Genomic DNA, 20,401 nt, shown 5'->3' on the forward strand with positions numbered 1-20,401 from the left:
CCCCCGGGCCCGGCACCCACCTCCCCCTCCGAGCCGGCAGCCAGCGCCAGGCCCCGCTCCCCGCCCGCCGGGGATGCGCGCCCATCCACCCGCACCCAGGGGTGGCATTGGGGAAGGGATGACCGGCAGAGGAAGGCTTTGGGGCTGCGAGCGACCCGGCTCTGCTTGATGCGAGAGTCTAGCTTGGGACAACAGGATCTTTCATTAGACACCGCCTTATATCCACGAAGTCATTCCCAGACTGCTCGGCAGTGGCTTGCATCGTCAAATCCTAGAATCATTTACATTGGAAAAGACTTCTAAGATCATAACCCCTTGTTAATACCCAATCTAAACCTCCCCTGGAGCAATTTGAGGACATTTCCCCTTGTCCTGTCACTGGTTAACGGATCCCATTCGAACAATGGGAAGATGTCAGTCTCCCGGGATGCTCTCTGCACAGGCACCCAGGGCTTGGTGAGCTCTGACACACTGGGGTGTCGGCGGCCTCCGGCCAGTGATTAATGAGCATTTGCCCCTTGTTAGCCCTCGGCTGGGTAGCGGAGGTTGGCAGGTTGTCCTGACTCCCCTGAGTGAGCAGCATCTCGCAGCACATCCATGCCAAGCTCCACAGCATCACTCCACCGTCCCCAGCAGCTGCAGGGGATATCAGTGCACAAACTGCTGTTATACCCGCCAGGTAAAGTTGGTGCCGAGAGCAGCTGCGCTGCCAGAGCCTCCCCAGGAGCATTTTGCTGCTGGGAGGTCTGAAAAACAGGAGACTCAAAAGCCAGGATGTGTCCAAAAGCCATCACAAACTGGCAAGCAATGGCCAAGGAGTTGTCAGGTCCCTCCAGACTCTGCCACTGAGGATTTCCTGCCTCTCGAGACTGCTGGGAGGATTAGCCAACCTTTCACAAAGCAGGCTGAAATTAGAAGGCCTCAACTGCCAGGGTGAAAGCAGCACGGAGCAGGATGCATACGAGGGGAGCAGACATGGGAATGCACCCCGGAAAGTTTCTTCCAGGGAAAAGGCTCCGGAGATACCACCAGGAGCAGAGGGTTTTTTATTGAGTGACCAAAGACAAAACTCAAACAAAGATGGGATTAAATCCCCGGGTGGGAGGAAGGAAGTGAAGCAATGATCCTCACTGCGTTTGTCATTATTGGTAATCCTATCAGGCAGGCAATCGTTAGCTATGGATAATTGTATTCTTAGCAACAATCAACCACGGTACTTATCTCCCCTTCTCCCGGAGAGCTTTGAATTTCCTGGGTCCCGATCGTCAGAGCTGCTCTAGAGCTCAGCCAAATCGCCCGGAGATTGCCAGCGTCACAGAGCTCTTTGGTTCAGCAGCTTTTTCGATGTGTATTTAGTCCCTTCTTCCCCCGGCTTGCCCTAAGCCTGGTAGTCATGAAGGCGTCATCCTGAGTCCAGTACATCACTCGCTTTTGGAGGCATCCTCTGAGCCCTGGAAATTGCTCATGGCCAGGGACAGAACCAGGGTGGGGAAGTTCCAGGGTCTGGATCCTTGCTCCTGTGCTCACGTGGACTGTCAGTTCTGGGCACAAAGAGGAATTGTGGGTGAGACTGAGAGACACTGGCCACTGGGAGCTGCTAATAGAGTGTCATGGGGTGTTTTGATGTTACACATTTCCAGCTGTCACAGTGCCCTTGATTACAGCCAATACCCAGGACTCCTCCTGCTCTTTCTCCCTGGCAGTACAAATTTTCCACAGCTCTGGGCTGGAAGTGTGTTGGAGGATGTTTGCCCGCTCAGGAATGCAGCAGCATGTGGCTTGCATTAACCCAGCATGGAGACAGAGTACTTCAGGCAGCACCCTCCCAAGCAGGATTTATCACTGCCTTAAAATAAGAGAAGCTGGTGTTGACAGCTTCTCCTGAGGTTGGAATCCGTGACAAGGGAATCAACAGGAGCTTCAGAGATGCTCAGTAGCAGCAGCTCCTGGCTCCCGACCTGCAGTGATTCCTTCTCAGATTGCTGGAAACCTGTGGCACTCACAGGAGTTGTGAGAGTTGCAGGGTTTGGATGTCTGTGAAAAACAACACTCCTGGTCTTGAGAGCAACAGCCAGGAGCAGCAAGGACACATCTGCCAGAGGAGCCACTCTAACTGAACCAAACTCCTGCAGTGACGAGGTGACAGGATCAGCAACAGAGCTCAGCTCCCCATGTCCAGACCTGGGGTGAGAGCTCCTGCAGAATGGGATCTCATGGGGATGATCCCCCAAGCAGAATTTGGGCCCAGCAGGTCCCGTGAGATGCCGGCTTATCCCCTCCTTGGCTCTCCAGAGGAACTGATGGAGTAAACTCGGCCTGGTCTGTGGCCAGAGCTCCCGCTGGGAGGCAGGAGGTATCTCTGGGGCTCTCTTAACTTACAAGACACGATTGATGCTCCGGCTTCATCACTGCGGGATGGGAGTGGATAGATTCACACAGCGGGTCAGCCAGGCAGGCTCCCAGCCAGGGATCTCCGCCGGGCAGCCCCAGGAGAGCGGAGCTCGGAGTCTGCCGGGGGAGAAAGGGAGCTGTCTCGGGAGCGGGTTCGGCTGGGCACGGCACCCCCGCCCCAGCCCAGGCTTGGGCTGAGCCCGGAGCCCGGCAGCAGCAGCAGTGCGCTGCCCTCTCTCGGGAGGAGAACCGCCCTGCAGCGCCCGGGACAGCGGGGGATGGCTGGGGACAGTCCCCGAGAGCCCCGGCAGAGCGGGGTTTAAGCCCCAAGATCCCGGGACGGGTGAGGGATGGCCGGGAACGGCCCCGAGAGCTGCGGGCGGGCAGGGAGCGGCTCCCAGGAGCCCCGGGCGGGAGTGGCTGGCTGGGTACGGTCCCCAGAGCCCCGGCCCCGCACAGAAGCCGCTTTCACACGGCCGCCAGCTCCCGGCCGCAGCGGGGGAGCCAAGGGCGGCAGCAGCTGAAGAGCTTTGCCAACAAAGGGGGATTCAGGACAGCCGCGGTGACAACTGCTCCGGGAAACAGCCCCGGCACGGAAAATGCTGCTGTGCTGCAAATCTGCCTGCGGGACGGACAGAGCCGGGCTGCCTCCTGCTGCCCGGGACACTGCGGGTGACAACGCTCCCAGGATGCTGCAGGATGCAGGGGATGTGGGATCCCAGGAATGGGGGTGGGACTATCGGGAGAGTCTTCTACAGGCACAGAAAAGATCTGATCTAACACACCACACGCTCTCAGTGTCCGGCAGCCTGTGAGCTGTACAGGCAGGTGCTGTTCCAAGGTCCTCTGCTTTCCTCCCACCCAAAGCAAGGAGGCCAGTGAGCTCCAACACCCGCCTCTGCATCCCAGCCCTAACCCAAGTGTGGCTCCACAAGCCCCTGTGCAGTGAGGTGTGCAAATACATGCTGGTTCCCAAGAGGAAAAGACAGGATTTTATGTTCCCAGATCCTCCCAGAACCCATTTTCCCCTCACATAAGGTTTGAGCACACACCAGTCTTATAACTGCTCCAGACTTGGATTATTTCTGCAAGCCCCAGTCACTCTCCCAGTCATGGATGCCACTTTTTCCTTGCAAAGAACACAGCCTTCTCTATCTTGATGCCAGAAATGAGAAGCTGTCCCAAGAAACAGTCCTGTACTTGCTGTTCTTCAGGCTTGGAGGTCATTCCCCCACCTCGCTGGCTTCTCATTTGCCTTTTGACATCTGGCTGTGTGCTGGCTCAGGGATATTTGGCTTCAATCCACAAATGGCAGAGCTCAGTTCTAGGGGTGGGGATGGCTGTACCTTGCTCCTAGCAAAAGAAATTATCCAACCCAAGAGCTCTCCTGGAAGTATTTGTTTCTAGACCTCCATAAGCTCCTGTCACCACCCCCTCTGCTTGTGAGGCGTCTGCTCTCACCCATACAGCTCTTCCAACAACTTAATTAATTTCACAATCTAATCCCTGACCCAGGGCAGGCTCTGAGTTGCTGTTGAGGGTCTTCAAAGACTCAAACCAGTACAATGGGCCTTGCCCTTGACAGCACACTGATACAAGCAGATGTTCCAAAGCTCCTGGATACTGGCAGCCATTCCAGTCCCAGCTGCAGTGGAACAGCTGAGAATTGACACAGCCTTGGGTCTAAACAAGGCAGTGCTGCAGCAGAGCAGCAAATCTGGAATTCCCCTGCAGCCCTGGTCCACCTCTCCCTGTCAGCACAGCTGGGACAGGCAGGACCTGGCTCCTGTTCCAGCTGCCCTGCCCCTCCTCCTGCTCTGGGCAGGCTGCAGGGAATTGTTCCAGTGGCAGCCCCCAGGTCCAGGCCCCACTGCTGAAGGACAGACACACACGGTCACAGGCATTGCACAGAGCTGGGAGCCACCAGGTCTCAGACCGCAAGGGACAGGGAATGATCATTTCCCTCTGAACACATTCCCCACCAGCTCTACCTGCCTCGATCCACACTTCTCCAGAACCAGAGGAGGTGAAGCCCCACAGAGGAGTCTTTGTGTGCCTTGAAGGAAAAAATGTGCTGCAAGCCTGTTCATTCAACCCCAAACCAGTTTTAAAACATGCAGCTGCTCTGTGCCATGCCTGGCACTGCAGGAGGGACTGCTCCATGACTTGCTTTCCAAGTGCCACAAAAGAAAAAGCAGGAGTTATTTGCTTCTGCATCAGACTGGAGGAAAGGAGCAGAAACATTGGCAAAGGTGCAGCACAGGCTCCCCAGCAGAAATTAAACTATCAGTGTGTCACCCTCCTTGTTGAAATGATTGCAACTGCCACAAAAAGGAAGATGTGTAGATAAATCAAGAGGAATAAAAATAAATCAAGTCCTGACTGCAAGGGCCACAGAGGGACTGCAGGAGGTACCAGCAATACCTGCAAATGAGGAAGAATGCTGAGGCTGTCTTGAAGCACCTCAATTGCCTCTCCAGACTGAAAAGCAAGAGATCAGTTATAAAAGCATTTCCACAGTGGCTGTAAACAGTTTTCAGCCACCATTAACTCACAGCATTTTCTGGAATTGGGGCTTGTTAAATGCCGGGCACAGACACACCCAGATCATCCCCAAGGAGAGGAGGGGCTCATCTGCTAATTGTGCATGGAGCAGGGGAGGTGAGCTGGGCACGGGGAGAGCTGCTGAAGGGCAACTGGAAAGGAGAAAAAGAAATGGCTTTATAGGTGACACTTAAGAAGAAGAATGTTTCCAGCAGTGTCTGGGAAGGGGAGGACAGAGGTTTATGTGGAAATGAGTGAATTGCCTGTCTGCTGCCACAAAGCCATTTACTCTTCCAGGTGTTTCATTTTACAATATATTGCTATAAATATTTCAAAAGCCTCAGGGCTGCTGTTGCACTCTGTTCCAGATTATTCACCTACAGTTACTGTTTTCAGCTATGCTCACTGACAAAATGTACAAGTTTTTCCACATTCTCAGTCCTTGTTCACCTCACTGTCAGGGTCCTTGAGGCAGCTCTGCCCCAAAGACCTCTGCTTGGAGTGCAGCCCTTCCACAGAGCCCCTCTGCACTGTGGGGCTTATTCAGAATCATGGAATCACAGAATGGGTTGGGTTGGAAGGGACCTTAAAGCTCATCCCTTGAGGCAGGGACACCTTCCATGATCCCAGGCTGCTCCAAGCCCCATCCAGCCTGGCTTTGAACATTTCCAGGGATCCAGGGGCAGCCATGGCTTCTCTGGGCACCCTGTGCCAAAGCCCCACCACCCTCACAGGGAAGAATTCCATTCTAATATCCAGGCTAAACCTACTCTTTGTCAGTTTGAAGCCATTCCCTCTTGTCCTGTCACTCCAGGCCCCTGTAAAATGTCTCTCCATTTTTCCTGCAGGTTCCCTACAGGGAGCAGAAGGCTACAATTAGATCACCCTGGAGGCTTCTCTTCTCCAGGCTGAACAATCCCTTTCCTCTCAGCCTTTCCTCACGGGAGAAGTGCTCCATCCCTCTGATTACCATGGTGGCCCTTCCCAAAGCAGCACATGACAGCTGGAAGATGAAACCCCTGTCTCCAGTGCGAGGTGGCAGCAGAAACACAACACAGAAACCTCTTGTGACAGACTGGGCAGGGCCAAAGAGCAGGTGGGGCAGTCTGGTAATAAACCCAGCAATAAAACTCACCTCCCAAAGCCAGTGCAACACCAGCAGCTTCCAAACCACACCCCAGCACAGATGGGCAAACCCTCAAGCATCCCCCAGAGTTGTTCTTGATGCATTTAGCACTTTGGGAAAGAGAGGTGCACACCTGCAAGGTTTTTTCAGATCACAGTATGAAAAAAAGTGACAGGATAATGCAAAATAATTGATTTTATTTAAAATAAAAAGCAAAACCACAATCATCCGAACAAGACAAGTATCCCAGCTCTGCTGGATCAGTGATAAAAGCAGCTAAGGGCAGTGGCAGGGCTTGGAGCTGACAGTGGGACTGTCACACGAAAGGGTAACAACTTTCCTTCCCCCCTTTACAAGGGGGATGCCAAAAACCTCCCTTTAGAATGTGCCCACACAGGCATTTCAGATTGGATTCAACCAACAGTTCAGCCCACAGTTGCTGGGGACTCCTGGAGGAGAGCAGAAGTTAACTATGAAAGAGGGTGCTGTCTTTCCTTGAAGCATTTAGAGAGGTTTGATGTAACTGAGGAGACAAACTGGAGCCAGCACACACGAGCTGCAAAGGGGAGGAAGGTCTGTCAGAGGCCCCTCGGTGTCACCTGCTCCCACAGCACTTGTGCAGGGAACAGGTGCTGGGACTGGTGCCTCTTGTCCACGTTTGTGGTTCTGATGGAGTGCTGGGTCATTTCCTCCTGAACTCCCACAGCCTGTGTCTGTCACCAGGCTCTAGAGCACAGCCAGAGCTCCCAAATCCCATCACCTTTCCCGGAGCAGGCAGGATTGTGACAATGACACCCAGCCTGAGGCTCTCTGCCCATCCCTGGGGAACAGAGCACCCCCAAAGCCCCAGAGAGGAGAGGCAAAGCTGTGCTGCTGCTCTGGGGCTCAAGGGGCCCACAGGGTGCTGGACCAATTGCATCCAGGGCCTCCAGAGTACAAAAGCAGCAGGGATGGAACAAGAGACAAGGATGTCCCAGGAGAAGTACAAGCCTGGAGAAATGAGAGCACACAGCCCACTCTCCCCAGCCAGCTTCCCTCAAGCACAGAGCGAGGCATGAAGAGAGCAGCAGTTTTTAACTGTTTCTCACTCACCCAGCCTGAAATGAGGGCCTGGGAAGCACCAGCTCCCCCCATTCCTGTAAGGCCAGTGAAGCCGACTCCCTGATGAGAGAATTGCATCTGCTCCTATTTAAAAACAGATCCTGCTCTAGCAGGACCTCCTGTTTAGAGCAGGCCATGGAACAGCAACAATTCAACCCTGGCGAAAACAGAAAGACTTGTTCTGCTACAATTTATGTACCACACAGCAATTCTGGAAGGGCCACCACAGAACACCACGTGGCCAAGAGTGTTGAACAACATCCCCAATGTTTTCTGCTACAAAAAAGCTCCCACCAGGCTTGGAAGTCTCAGGTTGCTCAGGATAAATGAAACACTTTTTGTGGGTGGATGGCTTCAAAGCATCTTTCAGCACAATTACAGTTCAGTCTTACAGCAGCCCTGCGAGGTAGGGATTTTCCTCACTGCTCAAAGACTCACCAAAGAGGCTGAGGCAAGCGCCAGAAGTGGAAGAACTGGAGATCCCAGAGTCCTGATTCCCAGGTAGCCTGCACAGACACTGTTTCACAGCAGGAAGTGCCCTGTGGAGCAGTCAGGGGAAGGTTGCTGCTATCATGATGTCTGCAGTCTGTTGTAAACATGCTGCTTTCCTGTGAGAGGCGTCACACCAACACAGGCTTCACCTGAAATTGCTTTATTTCACACCATGGAAGAGCTCACAGGTGTGGAAGAATGCTCTGCACACTGGATCTTCCCACAGTGCTTCTGGAGGCAGAGGTGTGGCTTTCCCAGCACAGCAATCAGGCTTTCACATTACATTTTGAGACCGTGCAAACTGAACCACATGTGCCAAATGCAGCTGCATCTCACCGAGGTGCTGCCCAGCCACCAGAGAGGGTAGACACAGCTCTCCAAGGACTCCCCTCACTGTGACAGAACTGAGTCTTGTGTGCCTTTGCCTCTCCAAGCCCCACATTCTTCCAAAAGGCAGCAGCTGCAGCCTGCTCTGACAGGACACACACAGACTGTGCAGGCTCCCAGACTGTTCAGCCTTGGCCAGAAATGCCAGCAGTTGGAGAAGTTGGAGGATGTTTTAAGTGATGTTGTGGAAGAATCTGCAGTGGCTACAGAGCAAGTGTGCTTGCTTATGTCTGGCTATTTATCACAGGAAATTTGGGAATCTGGACACCTGAAGAATGTATCAATAAACCTTCGCTCTCTCCATTTCCCCACCACCACACTGCTCTTACACAAACTGACTGGCACAAAACAGTCAAAAACAGAGATCCCAACAAACATATTTAGGATTCCTTTGTACAAAAGGATATGGCCCAGGAGTGTTTAAATAAGGAAGAGACAAGGTTAAAAATGGACCAGAGAACTCAGGAAAACAACACACCAGGTTCCACCAAACCCAACACGTTTAAGAAAGTCACAGTTGAGGCTTTAATCTCTCTTTAATTTGCTCTTTCATCAGCGCCTGGGCATTGCTGTCTGTTTACTGCATATACAGCACTTCTGCTGTCAAGTTTCCTCTCCCAAAGAAGGGCTGAAGTGAGTTCTATACCCACCTCCTAGGGCTCAGAAGAGCACCCACTGAAGCAGCCCATGGGAAATTCAGATTTCCTGGCAGCACCTTCAGCCACACAGAGACACCACCAGCACAAGCCCCTGCTAATATAACAAACCAGCAGCTCCAAAAGATCCCTTGGGGACGAGAGCTTTACCTGGCATAATACAAATGCATCTACACAGACTTAAGCAACACATTGCATTTTTAAAAAGCATAAAACAACAACACGTCCCCCTCCTCAGTCCTTTAAAATTGGCACTGCAACTTTCAGAAATGCGTAACCTCAGAGAAAAGCCATTTGGAGATGTCAACTGCACTGGCCTGAACGAGCCCATGGCCCCAGAACTGTTTGGTGTTTCAAGCCCAGCAAATGTGATCGTGCCAGTCAGACTTTGTCAGCAGCAGCCTTGTGCTAAACATCACACCTGCACCTGAAGGATGGCATTATTGGCAAATGCTGACCTTTTTCCCCTCCAGTTTTTGCTGTCCAAGAAACTCCAGGATTCTCCTGCTCCATCGAGCTTCCCATCACAAGGTGCTAGTGCAGCTTTGTTACCTGCCACTGTGACAAACACAGAGTGGAAACAGATGGGTTGTTGCTGGTTCAGGTGTTGCACCTCAGGTGTGTGCATGGAGCACGCAGATTCAGACAAAAGATGCTTCAGGTTGGTGGTTACTTCTGCTGGAGCTGCTTCAGTGCTTGGGGCATTCACACCACCTTCCCATCCTTGGCTGAACAGGGATTTTCTCTCAGAAATTAGATGAAAAAGGAAGGTGTTTGCCCAGCAGAAGCAAGGTCAGGTGACATGGAAAAAATGCAAAATGCTGCTGCCACTGTAGGGAGAAAAATCCATGTGGCCAAAGCTCAAGGGGATATGAAACTGGCCAGAACCATGGGGGGAATAAGAAAGAGTTTTTTTCAAATATATTAATAGCAAAAGGCAAATTAGAAATAACACTGGCTCATTCCAGGATGAGGATGGTCACCTCACAAACAGACATGGCAGAGGTGTTTAATGTTTCTTTGCCTCTGTATTCAGCACAGATGATGGACCAAGGGGCTCTCAGTGCCCTGAGCTAGAGGACTGACTGTGAGAACCTTCAGCTCCGAGTCAACCCCCAAGCTGCAGGATCTGCTGCTCCAGATGGATGCCTACAAACTCACAGGGCCTCATGGGATTCATCTGAGAATCCTCAGGATGCTGCTGATGTCATTGCAAAACCTCTTGATTTTTGAGCAGTCTTGGGAATCCGGAGGAGTTCCAGCGGACTGAAGCTGGCAAATGTCCCAATTTAAAAGAACAGGAAGAAGGACCCTGGAAACCACAGGCCTGTTCAGTCTCACTTCAGTGCCCAGCAAATCATGGAAGAGATCATTCTGGGAAGTACTGAAAAACACCTGAAGGACAATGCAGGCGTCAGTCACAGCCAGCACGGCTTCATGAAAGTCCTGCTTGTTGAATCTGATCTCCTTCTGTGACAGGGTGACCCACCTGGCTGATCTAGGAAAGCCAGCAGATGTCACCTTTTGGACTTCAACAAAGATTTGGGTATTGTCTCTCCCAGTGACCTTCTGGACAAACTGTCCTGCCCACAGCTGGTTAATTGTGTTATATGGATGGGTGAGCAACTGGCTCACAGGTTGGACACCAAGGGTGACAGTGACTGGGGTGACACCAGACTGGCACTGGTCACTACTGGAGTTCTGTAGGGCTCCATCCACATCCCTGTGCTCTCTAACATCCTCAATAATGACTTGGATGCATAACTAGAAGGAATATTAAGTTTGCTAACAACATTAAATTGGAAGGAGCTGTCAACTCCCTAGAGGGTGGAGAGGGCTCAACAAATTAAGAGAGATGGGCAACCAAAGGGCAAAGGCTGGATTCTGCACTGGAGTCCGGGCACTCCTGGTTGTGTGGACAGACTGGGGAACGAGAGGATGGAGAGCAGAGCTGTGGAAAGAGACCTGGGGGCCCTGGTTGGTGCTAAGCTGGATCTGAGTCAGCAGTGCCCTGGAGGCCAGAGGACAAGCCACATCCTGGGGACATCAGGTCCAGCATCACCAGCCAGCCAAGGGAGGGAATTGTCCTGCTCTGCTCTACTCTGCTCTGCACTGAGGTGGCCTCACCTTCAGTGCTGGGGGCAATTTTGGGAACCACAACATCTAACAGACATTAAGCCATTGGAGAACATCCAAAGGACGTCATGAGGATGGTGAAGGGTCTGGAGGGGAAGCTGTATGAGGAGTGGCTGAGGTCACTTGGTCTGTTCAGCCTGGAGGAGACTGAGGTCACACCTCATTTCAGTCTTCAGCATCCTCACATGGGACAGCAGAGATCAGGTACTGATCTTTTCACTCTTGTGACCAGTGACAGGACTCAAGGAAATGGCTGGAGCTGGGCAGCTTTAGGTTGGATATCATGAAAATGTTTTTACCCAGAGGGTGGTTGGGCACTGGAACAGGCTCCCCAAATCAATGGTCACAGCACTGAGCCTGTCTGAGTTCATGAAGTGTTTGGACAATGCTCTTGGTTTCTGTGCAGGGCAAGGAGTTGAACTCCATAGTCCTAGTGGGTTCTTTCCAAGTGCCAGTATTCCAGGATTTTATGAGACACACACTTGGAATTGCCAGCCCTGACAGCAATGCTCTCTTGCAGCAGGGTAAGATCCAAGGACTCATTTTCCACAGCTCAGTTCTTGCAGAGGCTCATTTCTTCCCTGTTCTTCCTGAAATTCTGGTGTTAGATCCACCGGACGTTCCCACAGGCCAAAAGGGCTGGTGTTCCTTTCCTCAAGTGTACAGGACAACATGTAAACATATGACAGTGTCAAAGCAAGGCAGGTTTTTACATTTACCTGCTGGTTTTAAAAAGAGTTCTTTAAAAACTGACCGTTGTCTTCCTTGCCAGTTCCATGACCCATTAAATACTTGGCATGTCCTTACCCAGAGCTGGGTTATAGTGCACTCACCCGGGGCGCAGAGGGGACAAAGCATTGCACAAAGGACGCAGTCAGGGTGTTCCCCTACAGGTTATTCAGGAGCCAATCTTGGACAGCACGTAACAAAGATGTCTGGATCGAGGAAGAGTGACAAAAACTTAAGGAGTGTGAGAAACAGAAGCAGAAGGGGGTAGAAGAGAGCTGGCTGGCTGCTAACGGAGCTTCGATCGGCAGCTGCCTCTGGGCAGGTGGTGTTATCCCTCAGGGATAGCTGCGGCCTCCACAAGATTCCCTAATCCTGTCAAAAAAAGGTACAACTGCCTTTGAGCATTCTCCTTGTATCAGGGCACAAGATCCCAGCATGCAGATTAAATCTCAGGCTTATTCTTCCTCCAGCATTGTACAAGCAGGGTTAAGATTTCACCTTTGGAAGCGTTTCTAGCAACTAAGCCATCACACAGCTGGGACAGAATGCCCACCCACCCTCACAGAGTGAAACACTCAATGCACAGGAGGAAGAACAGTGAAACTCAGAAAGTAAATGTGAAAAACAAAGTGCAAATTTTTAATATTTAGAGCGTTATCTTCAAAATTTGAATGGCAAATAATTTAAAAATGCATGGGTTTTTCAGAAGAACAGATCTGCATTGTGATCTGCGTTTTTACAGCTTTGTTTTTAAACCAGGGTCTGCATTAAAGTTTGTTCTTTCCTTCTGCTCATTCCCTGCCTGATGTCACACTGGCTGCCAAAATGGGATTTGACAATGTCATAACAAGCAAATTGTGGAAACTTCCAGAGCAAAATAAGCAGTCAGTACAGTTGTCCCCAACTTTTAATGATGCTCTGTACTTATAATTCAATTGTATTCAGTTATGTGCAACTGCTGAGAACAAGAAAACAATCTACAGGAGCACACAGGTCTTCAGGCAGTCCCCACACTGCAAAGTCAGGCTGGAATCATGCTGGAATATGGACTTCCTCGGGTAAAATATTGCTGCACACCTTTAGCAAGCCACACACTAAGCCACCACAGCACTTGCATCCATGCCAAACCTGGAGCATCCAAGAGCCCAAGAGCTGGCCAGCACTCTTAATGCAGGCAGGCAGCCAATCCAGCAGCACTGGTTAACCAAGCTGCAAGGAATTTGCTTAAGAATTTTGGCAAGCCTCTGCTATATGAGAAAAATGCTTCATTTAGCAAAGAATGTTTAAGTTCTTCCCTGCAGTATACTCCCAGATTCCCAGTGTTCCACTGTTTTTAACCTGGCCTGTCCAGAGAACTGCTTTCCTCAGCAACTTTACCCTAAGCATATCTATCTTTGATTTTGCAATATAATGTTGCCTCCTTCCACGCTGACTGAAACTTGCTTGATATTTAGAGATTTATTTATTTTAAACATAAACACAGAGACTTGGAATTTAGGGTGAATTTTGCCTCTAACAGATAAAGCAGTGGAACAAATTGAAATAGTCCAGGCAGCAGTAAGAGAAACCATACAACTACTTGAAGGTTTTCTGTTTGAACAAGACATTGAAATCTGAGTGCTGCCTGATCATTCCTCATTTTTAACTGCTCACTATTTATTTGTGCTTTTTGAAGAGCAGTTAAGACATCCCACCTCTCCCATCAAACAAAGATAAAATCAAATCCTTTCATCTATTAAAAGAGACAACTAGGAAAAGTAATAATACTGTTTATTAAATAAAACTCCTGATTAAAAAAAAATCAATAATCTTAGTTTTCTGTTTGGAACAATTAAAATAATTAACGGAGGGAAGATACCACTGGTTAACTGCTTTATGTCCTGCAAGGAATCCCTTGCCCTCCATCCCTGTCTCCTGAGGAATCCCCTCTCTGAAGTGTGCCAGCTTTGTACTGTCCTGTGCTTGTTTAAAACCAAGAGCAGCCCTGGGGTCACCTGGAGGAGCTGCGCTCTTTGCTGACGCAGTCGTCCTGGGAAGTCGTGTCCCCGTTGCCCATCATTCCACACGTCCTCCGCTTCTTCCTGCGGTGCATCATCCCCTCTGTCTCGGAGCCAGAGTCACACTGAAAGGGATGGAAACATGAAACCACAGCTCAGAGGAGCCTCATGAACTGCCTGTGCTGTGCAACTCACCACAAGAGCTACTCAGCAACCCTGAGGTCAAAGAATGTGCTGTTTTGACTAGACGCATCAAGGAAATTTTAAATTAAGCATTTAAAAATCAGGAACAGAAACGTTCTTGGATTTTGTCACTGGCTAAAGCTGACTTGAGGCAAGACAATAAATGTGTTTCTTTTGGTCCCTAGAAGGACCTCATCTTCCAAGAGAAGACACTGGCTTCCGGAAGGTGTCAAGAAGAGTCTCACGTTATAATTGACCTGTTTTGGATTTTTTTTTCTCTCTCCCAATTTTTAGAACATTCATTTGGAAGCCATTTTCCACAAGCTAAATGAGCGACAGATTCATATATAATACAGACATGGATCAAACAGAATTAATCCATTTAGCAATGTGAAGAGAAACTTCAGCAAACAGAACCTGCTAAGATCACAGGCTCCTCCACCGTGTAGATTGGTTTAGCTGCTTTCCATTAATTTATTCCATAGGGCATGAATGTAAGGATGAAGGCACATGATCAGGTATGGAAAAACAATGTAATTGCAGAATATGGATCACCTATTGCCTTAAAAAGCATTACCTCTGAATCAGAGTCTGAGGAGCTGGAACTTGATGAACTGGAAGAATCACTAGAACTGTCCGAAGCAATACCAGTAGATTCTTGCAGGTCAACTGAATCAGCCAAGGCTGCCAATTCGGGATGTTCCTGCTTTAGGATCCTAAATACAGTTGAAATTTCAGGGTTAGCCTTTGAATTGTAACACTGCACATTAATCAATATTTTTAGGTTTTGTTTTCAATGGAGAATACACAAAGAAAGCAACTAAATCTCTTACCTGTACCATTTCCGTGACAATTTAGGTCTCCCTCTTACTGTCTTGTGCCACACCACAGGGAAGTTGGTACAGCTGGCAAAGTTTTGTGTGATGGCAATAGTTGTGTCAAGATTGAGGACTACGTGCCACCAGCCACCTAAAACACAACACCAGTGACCATTGGGGGCTGCTTGGCAGAGAGCAAGCTCAAGGACAACCAAGAAAACCTTTCCCACAGTGCAGGTGGAACTGGAGCTTATCTCCCAAATCCAGGTGAGTTTTCCAACACATTATCTTTCCTCTCTTATTTCAGCTTTCACCCCAGTGCCTGACAGGTTCTTGTTACAGAGGGCAGCTCCACACTGACCAAATTTCCCAGCTCACACTCAGGACTGAAGACGTGACCTGACAGCACCACGCTGCCTGCTGAGGGTTTATTTAACAGCAACAGCCATTGTAACCCAGGCTGCACAGAGCCCCTTCTGTTCAGCTGGAGAGGACTTTCCACGCTGAATTTGCAAGGTTCTTATGACTACAGACTAACCTTTCATTTAAAAATAGATGCAAAATTGTTTCTCCACACAGGATAAAAGTAGTGGAGTTCTTACAACCCACTTAAGAGCCTCAGAAAAGACTGAGGGAACAGTTTAATGGAACCTGACAGCTACAAACTCTTAACAGAAGGTACACTCAGGAGTCACTAATAAGTGCCAAGACAATCCCAAGGCACCCTTCACACACCAAGTCAGCTGGATGTTAGAGACAAGGAATGTGGACAGAAACTATGGGCTGTGCTGCACATAAATGATGCAAGATTCAGAGGTTAGAATCTGGTACTGAACTCACCTCACCCCCCACTTACAACAGGCACACAGTGTGCAGCCACTCAGAGGGAATGGCATCTTTAGCAAAGCTTTATTTAGCTTTTGATTTCAAATGCAAGATGAAGCATAACCACAGAGCAGTGGGTGGAAGGTGTCAGTGCCTTTAAGTAGTTCATTTCCCACAGCTAAGAAAAATTCATATGCAAAATTCAGCCACGAATTTGCTCCAGCGTGTATAAACTTAAACATTTTTGTCTAAGAGTTACTGAGGCTCAAACACCTCTATTATTTTAAGCCATTATTTTATGCCCTGACAGCTTTCTATTACTGCAATTTAGTTCACATTACATTCCTGTGATCCTGAATTTAAATCCCACTTGTTTTGCCATCTGTATCATGTGCAATCCTATGCCACAGGTCACAGACATTTTGTGACACCCAGGAAGTGACTGAATAGTCTCAGAATGAGCTCAGTTTGTTTGGTAAGAAATGGGCTATATGGGAAAGCTGAAATGTTCTCTTCATCTCTATTGCACAATGTTACAAGTATGCTTTTTTCCTCCAGGATTTCCTTCCTGGAGAGATTTGCACATACCTGGCACAAAGACTGTCTCTCCTGGTTTCTGTAAGACTTCCAGGGGTTTGAACTCAGGGGGCCAGGTGGGAAGCTGTGTCCGAGGATAGATGACATTGAACCAGGTGATGGCCTCGTCCTGCTGGTTCCCTCCCTCTTCCCGTGTCACTTTGATCAGCTCCCTGGGAGTGCTGGTTGGGAACAGGCACCAACGCTTATGTCCCTGGACTAAGGCATTCCAGGCACTAGTTCCCAAGGGATCGATGTGAATTCCTGTTCCAGAACGAGGTGGGCCCATCACAAACCATCTGCATGGAGGGGGAAGAAAAGTGCTTTAATCATAGAGCAGGCAGGTACCTCCCTTTCCTCATGTTAGACAGAGAATTACAGCAGCTCATTGCACATTCAGTTAGAAATTAAAGTAACTACAGTTCCTTCATTTAAATTCTTGATTTCATTAAGTTCACGTTACAGCAAAAGGATCTAACAGGAGTTTAACCTAAAAACCAATATGAATTGGGACAGGAATGACTGCAGGATAATAAATGAAGATGACTTTTTATATGCCATAACTGTATTTCATTTTAAACAGTTTTTCAATAAAAAGGTGATTTCAAAGTTTGAGTGTGATTAAGTCCCAACAGCCCGTGTTGGGATTCTTCCCAGGCAGGGAGATTCTCTCATGGTTTTCTAAAATTTGCTGCTCAAACAGCTCAGAACTGCAGAACAATGAGGAACAAAAGGCAACAACAAGGAACAGAGAAAGTTATGCAACCCTGGCCTCTCTCTGCTCCTTCTGTTCATTCACAAGAGGCTTTTCATTCCAACACTTAACTACACGGAGCTTGTTCTCCAGTGACCATTCAGGATTTGAGGTTTATATTCCCACTGCCCATTTACAAGGTTTATATCTCCCAGTGGAGAACTTTATCTATGGAACGTGTTTAACTGCAGCAGCACCTTCAACTGCTCATTTCCCCTGGAACAGAGCAGTGAGACCAACCAGACCAGAAAAAGCAGTGTGATGTGACCTCATAACAGGCATCAAGAGGAAAAAAATGTTTAACTGGCAGCAGAGAGTGCAGAAACTAAAGCACCAACACAAACCCTCCATGGTGTAGTGACAGGCATGAGATGCCCAGCAAGAGGAATGCAAAGGTTCAGAAAATACAGCAAGTTCTCCATCTCCCCTTTCCAGTGCAGGTGTAAATCAAGCTGGTTTTGAAGGATCATTTGCCAGCATCAACTGTAGGACACTAAAGTTTGATTATCAAGCTGGTTTTTTTCCTGCTTCACAAAGGAGTTGTAGATAAGCAGGTGTTTGTCATTTCTAATGCCAATTCAATCTTTAGATTCATATTAGCCTTAGAAAGCTGATTCAACTACAGGTAGAATAGTCAAGGCTTTCATGAAGAAATCAGAAGAAATTATACACATGAAGATCTGTCTGACACAGACAGATGCACTGTTCAATATCCTTTTTTCTGACAATAACCTGAATCTACACACACACAGAAGGTTTTAAAATCCTTATTTACCAGCACCTTCTTTCAAATATTTAACTTCCAACGAACAAAACAGTTTGCCCCAAGACATCAAATTTACCATTAAAAACTTCACAACTCCTAAATCTAACCTGAAAGTAAACCCCAGCCCTCCTCCCCAGATTAAAATAGCTGCTTCAGTAAACGGCTTCCAAAAATCCTTGTCTTCATTTCGAAGAGGAACAATGCAAATAAAATTGTCCTGAACAGATCCAATTCTTCTTTTAAGGTCTACACACTACCACACCTCTCTCAGGCCAGAGATCAACCTGTACAGGTTGCATCCTCCTCATATGATCAGCACCACTTCCTGGCAGATTTTCAATAATGCTCTGGAAGTACTACACACTCATTTCTGTACTGAGGTGAACCCTCTAACTCCAGGAGACATTACTGTGCTCTCGTGCATCACTCAGCTCTCAAAAAAAACCCTCAACAGCCTGAAAAATGCCCACATTTTCCAGAACAAAATACAAGAATTTGGATATACCAAGATCACGAGCAAGGAGCTCAGCATGTGCCTGTAGGTGGGGAAGGCGTGGGGGACACAGACAGCAAAATAAATGAGTCATAACCAGATTCTCTCATTTACCTCTAACCTGAGTAAATGATCTCGAGTTCATTAAACATATTCAGTTTCTACTACACACGAGATGGTTTTGTGTTTGACCACAGTGTTTTATGTTCTTAGAAGAGAATTATGAAAAGCACTGTAACAACACCTCCTTTGGTGATCTCAAATGGAATCAGGGTCTTGCTTCACTCCTGCAAAAGCACAATTGGACTACAGACACATGAGAGAGTGAAGAGGAAAGTGTCATTACCGATGAGCTCTTGCTCAATTTTATTTAAATAAACCACATCACAGCCTCATGTCACTCAAAGGGCAACAGGCATTGTCTGACAATTATAATGTTGCTATAAAGACTTTAATTACTTGGGAGGGTTCAACTTAAGCTCATACTGCTCTGAAGTGTCATAGTAACAGAGATAAAAACGGCGTTTTTATCTAGAAGCCAAGTACAAGGTTGCTGCATTTGAATTTATGAATGAAATGTCATTTTGTCCTCTTCCAAGCTGAAGCAAAAGTGGAGAGTTGAAAAGACTACATAGATGTGAAATTTCTCTCTTTGAAATTGTTCTCTCTCAAAATCATCTGAAAGGGAGCTAAGAACTAGTGCCTACATTAGATCCTAATCTAGCTTAAGATCTTTACCTTAAAAGGAATGACTCATAATTAAGCAAAATTCCACACTGCACATAAGTACATGAACCTGTAGTAACACTGCTGGCAGAAGGAGAAATTATGATACAAATCTTCTCTCCTGCAGGATTACAGATGAGTGTACATCAGATACGATGTTCAAGCATCCCTTTTTCATGTGAGACAATCCCAGGTATTTAGAAACAATCAATGAGCTGGAAAATACCCAGTTTTGCCTTGCTGACACTCTACCTGTAAGGTGGCCGTCGTTTCTCCCCTGCATACTGAAAGAGATCATCAGTGAAGAATTTGGGGACCTTGTAGTCCTCCAGGAGTTTCCTTCGCTTGGGATGCTCTCCATAGCTGCTGTCAAAGATGTAGAGGGGGCTGTCATCACGTGTGGTTTCCATGTACTCTATGTAATATTTCATCTTCATCTTCACAGAGTAACCGTCATTGTCCTCCCCACATTTGAACTTCTGGTTCCTGTACTTGCGTTTCAGCCTCTCCAGTGTCCACTTCTCCTGGGCAGACCAGCCCACCTGAGCGTTCAGCAACACCACGGGCTTGTAAGGCTTTTCATAACGCTCAACAAACTCCTCCACTGTTAACTGGAGTGCATCTGCCCTCTCCACGTTATCCTGTGAAAGCAAGGGAGGAAAGCAGGACAGATATCAGGACAGACTGACGTCCTAGGACTGTGCTTGCCTGTGGGGGAGCTTCACACGTATTCTCTGCTCCACACACCACGAGGGTATGGAGCTGCCTCTGTGTTATTTTAAGCTCCTCGAGGCTGCAGCCCCATTTCTCCTGGCCCGCTCCCTGCACACATCGGTGACACCCGCCGCCTGAAGCCTTTGGCACTGCTCCGCACCGAGGCAGCTCCCCGGGAGGAGAGGCGGCCCTGCCCTTTCGGCTGACACATTCCCTGCAGCATTTCACTCCCTCGGGACACCGGGAAGCGCTCCTGGGAATAATGCGGGTGCCCGTTCCATGCCGGCCGGCCCTGACCTTCCAACACGCCTCGCCACGTGGAGGGAAGAAAGTCCTTTCCCTCACCAAACCGCTCCCTCCCGCCAGCCCTGAGGCAGCCCCAGCCTCTGGAAAGGGCCCCTTCCCGCTTCCCATCAGAGGTCCCGCAGCTCCCCCTTCACCTCAGGCATTCCCAATCCCCTCAGTCGCCGACTCCACCCCCGTCCCCTCAGGGCTCCCCAGCCTCCCAGTCGTGTCCCCACCCCACTTCCCTCAGCCCCCCCACCCCCGATTCCCCTCAGGTCTCTTTCCCGTTCCCCGAAGGACTCGCTCAGTCGCGCCCCCTCCATTCCCCATTCCCCCCTTTCATTCCTCATGCCCGTCTTTCCCCTCCGCTCGACGCACCTTGCAGGCGGTGGGGCTGAGGGGGAAGGTCTCGCAGTAGTTGTGACGGGTCCAGTCCAGCGAGTCCTTCAGCTCGGGCCGGGCGCTGCGCTTCGCCTCACGGATCCGCTTCTTGCTCTTGTGATTCATGGCGGCGGCGCTGGGGGCCGTCACCGCCCGCCGGCCCCGGCTTGACCCTGATCCCGATCCTGATCCCGGCCCCGCTCCGGCCGCACCTTCCAGAAATTTCACCCTGTGCCGCCGCTGTCGCTGCGGCCCCGCCCCCGCCGCACCCCCATTGGCCGGCTGCGCCCCGGCTTCCGCCACGCCTCGGCGCTGATTGGC

The 20,401-nt window shown here is 49.2% G+C and overlaps 1 protein-coding gene across 2 annotated transcripts; it reads right to left on the reverse strand.

Moving 5' to 3' along the window:
- Positions 1 to 6,238: 6,238 nt before the first annotated feature.
- JMJD6 (jumonji domain containing 6, arginine demethylase and lysine hydroxylase) lies at positions 6,239 to 20,377 on the reverse strand. 2 transcript variants are annotated; one of them, XM_066332064.1, is made up of 8 exons: positions 20,078 to 20,377; positions 18,953 to 19,341; positions 15,974 to 16,260; positions 14,576 to 14,711; positions 14,320 to 14,458; positions 13,557 to 13,684; positions 12,691 to 12,806; positions 6,239 to 11,934 (listed from the first exon to the last, which is right to left on the reverse strand). In XM_066332064.1, the coding sequence occupies exons 1-7, from the start codon at positions 20,204 to 20,206 to the stop codon at positions 12,728 to 12,730; spliced, it is 1,287 nt and encodes a 428-aa protein (XP_066188161.1). In that variant the 5' UTR covers positions 20,207 to 20,377; the 3' UTR covers positions 6,239 to 11,934; positions 12,691 to 12,727. The 2 variants fall into 2 exon arrangements, with proteins under 2 accessions (XP_066188161.1, XP_066188162.1); XM_066332065.1 differs by lacking the exon at positions 12,691 to 12,806 and having other exon boundaries at positions 20,078 to 20,361.
- Between the last annotated feature and the right edge of the window lie 24 nt (positions 20,378 to 20,401).

This window comes from Sylvia atricapilla, chromosome 18 (genome assembly GCF_009819655.1).
Source record: "Sylvia atricapilla isolate bSylAtr1 chromosome 18, bSylAtr1.pri, whole genome shotgun sequence".
Lineage (NCBI taxonomy): Eukaryota > Metazoa > Chordata > Aves > Passeriformes > Sylviidae > Sylvia > Sylvia atricapilla.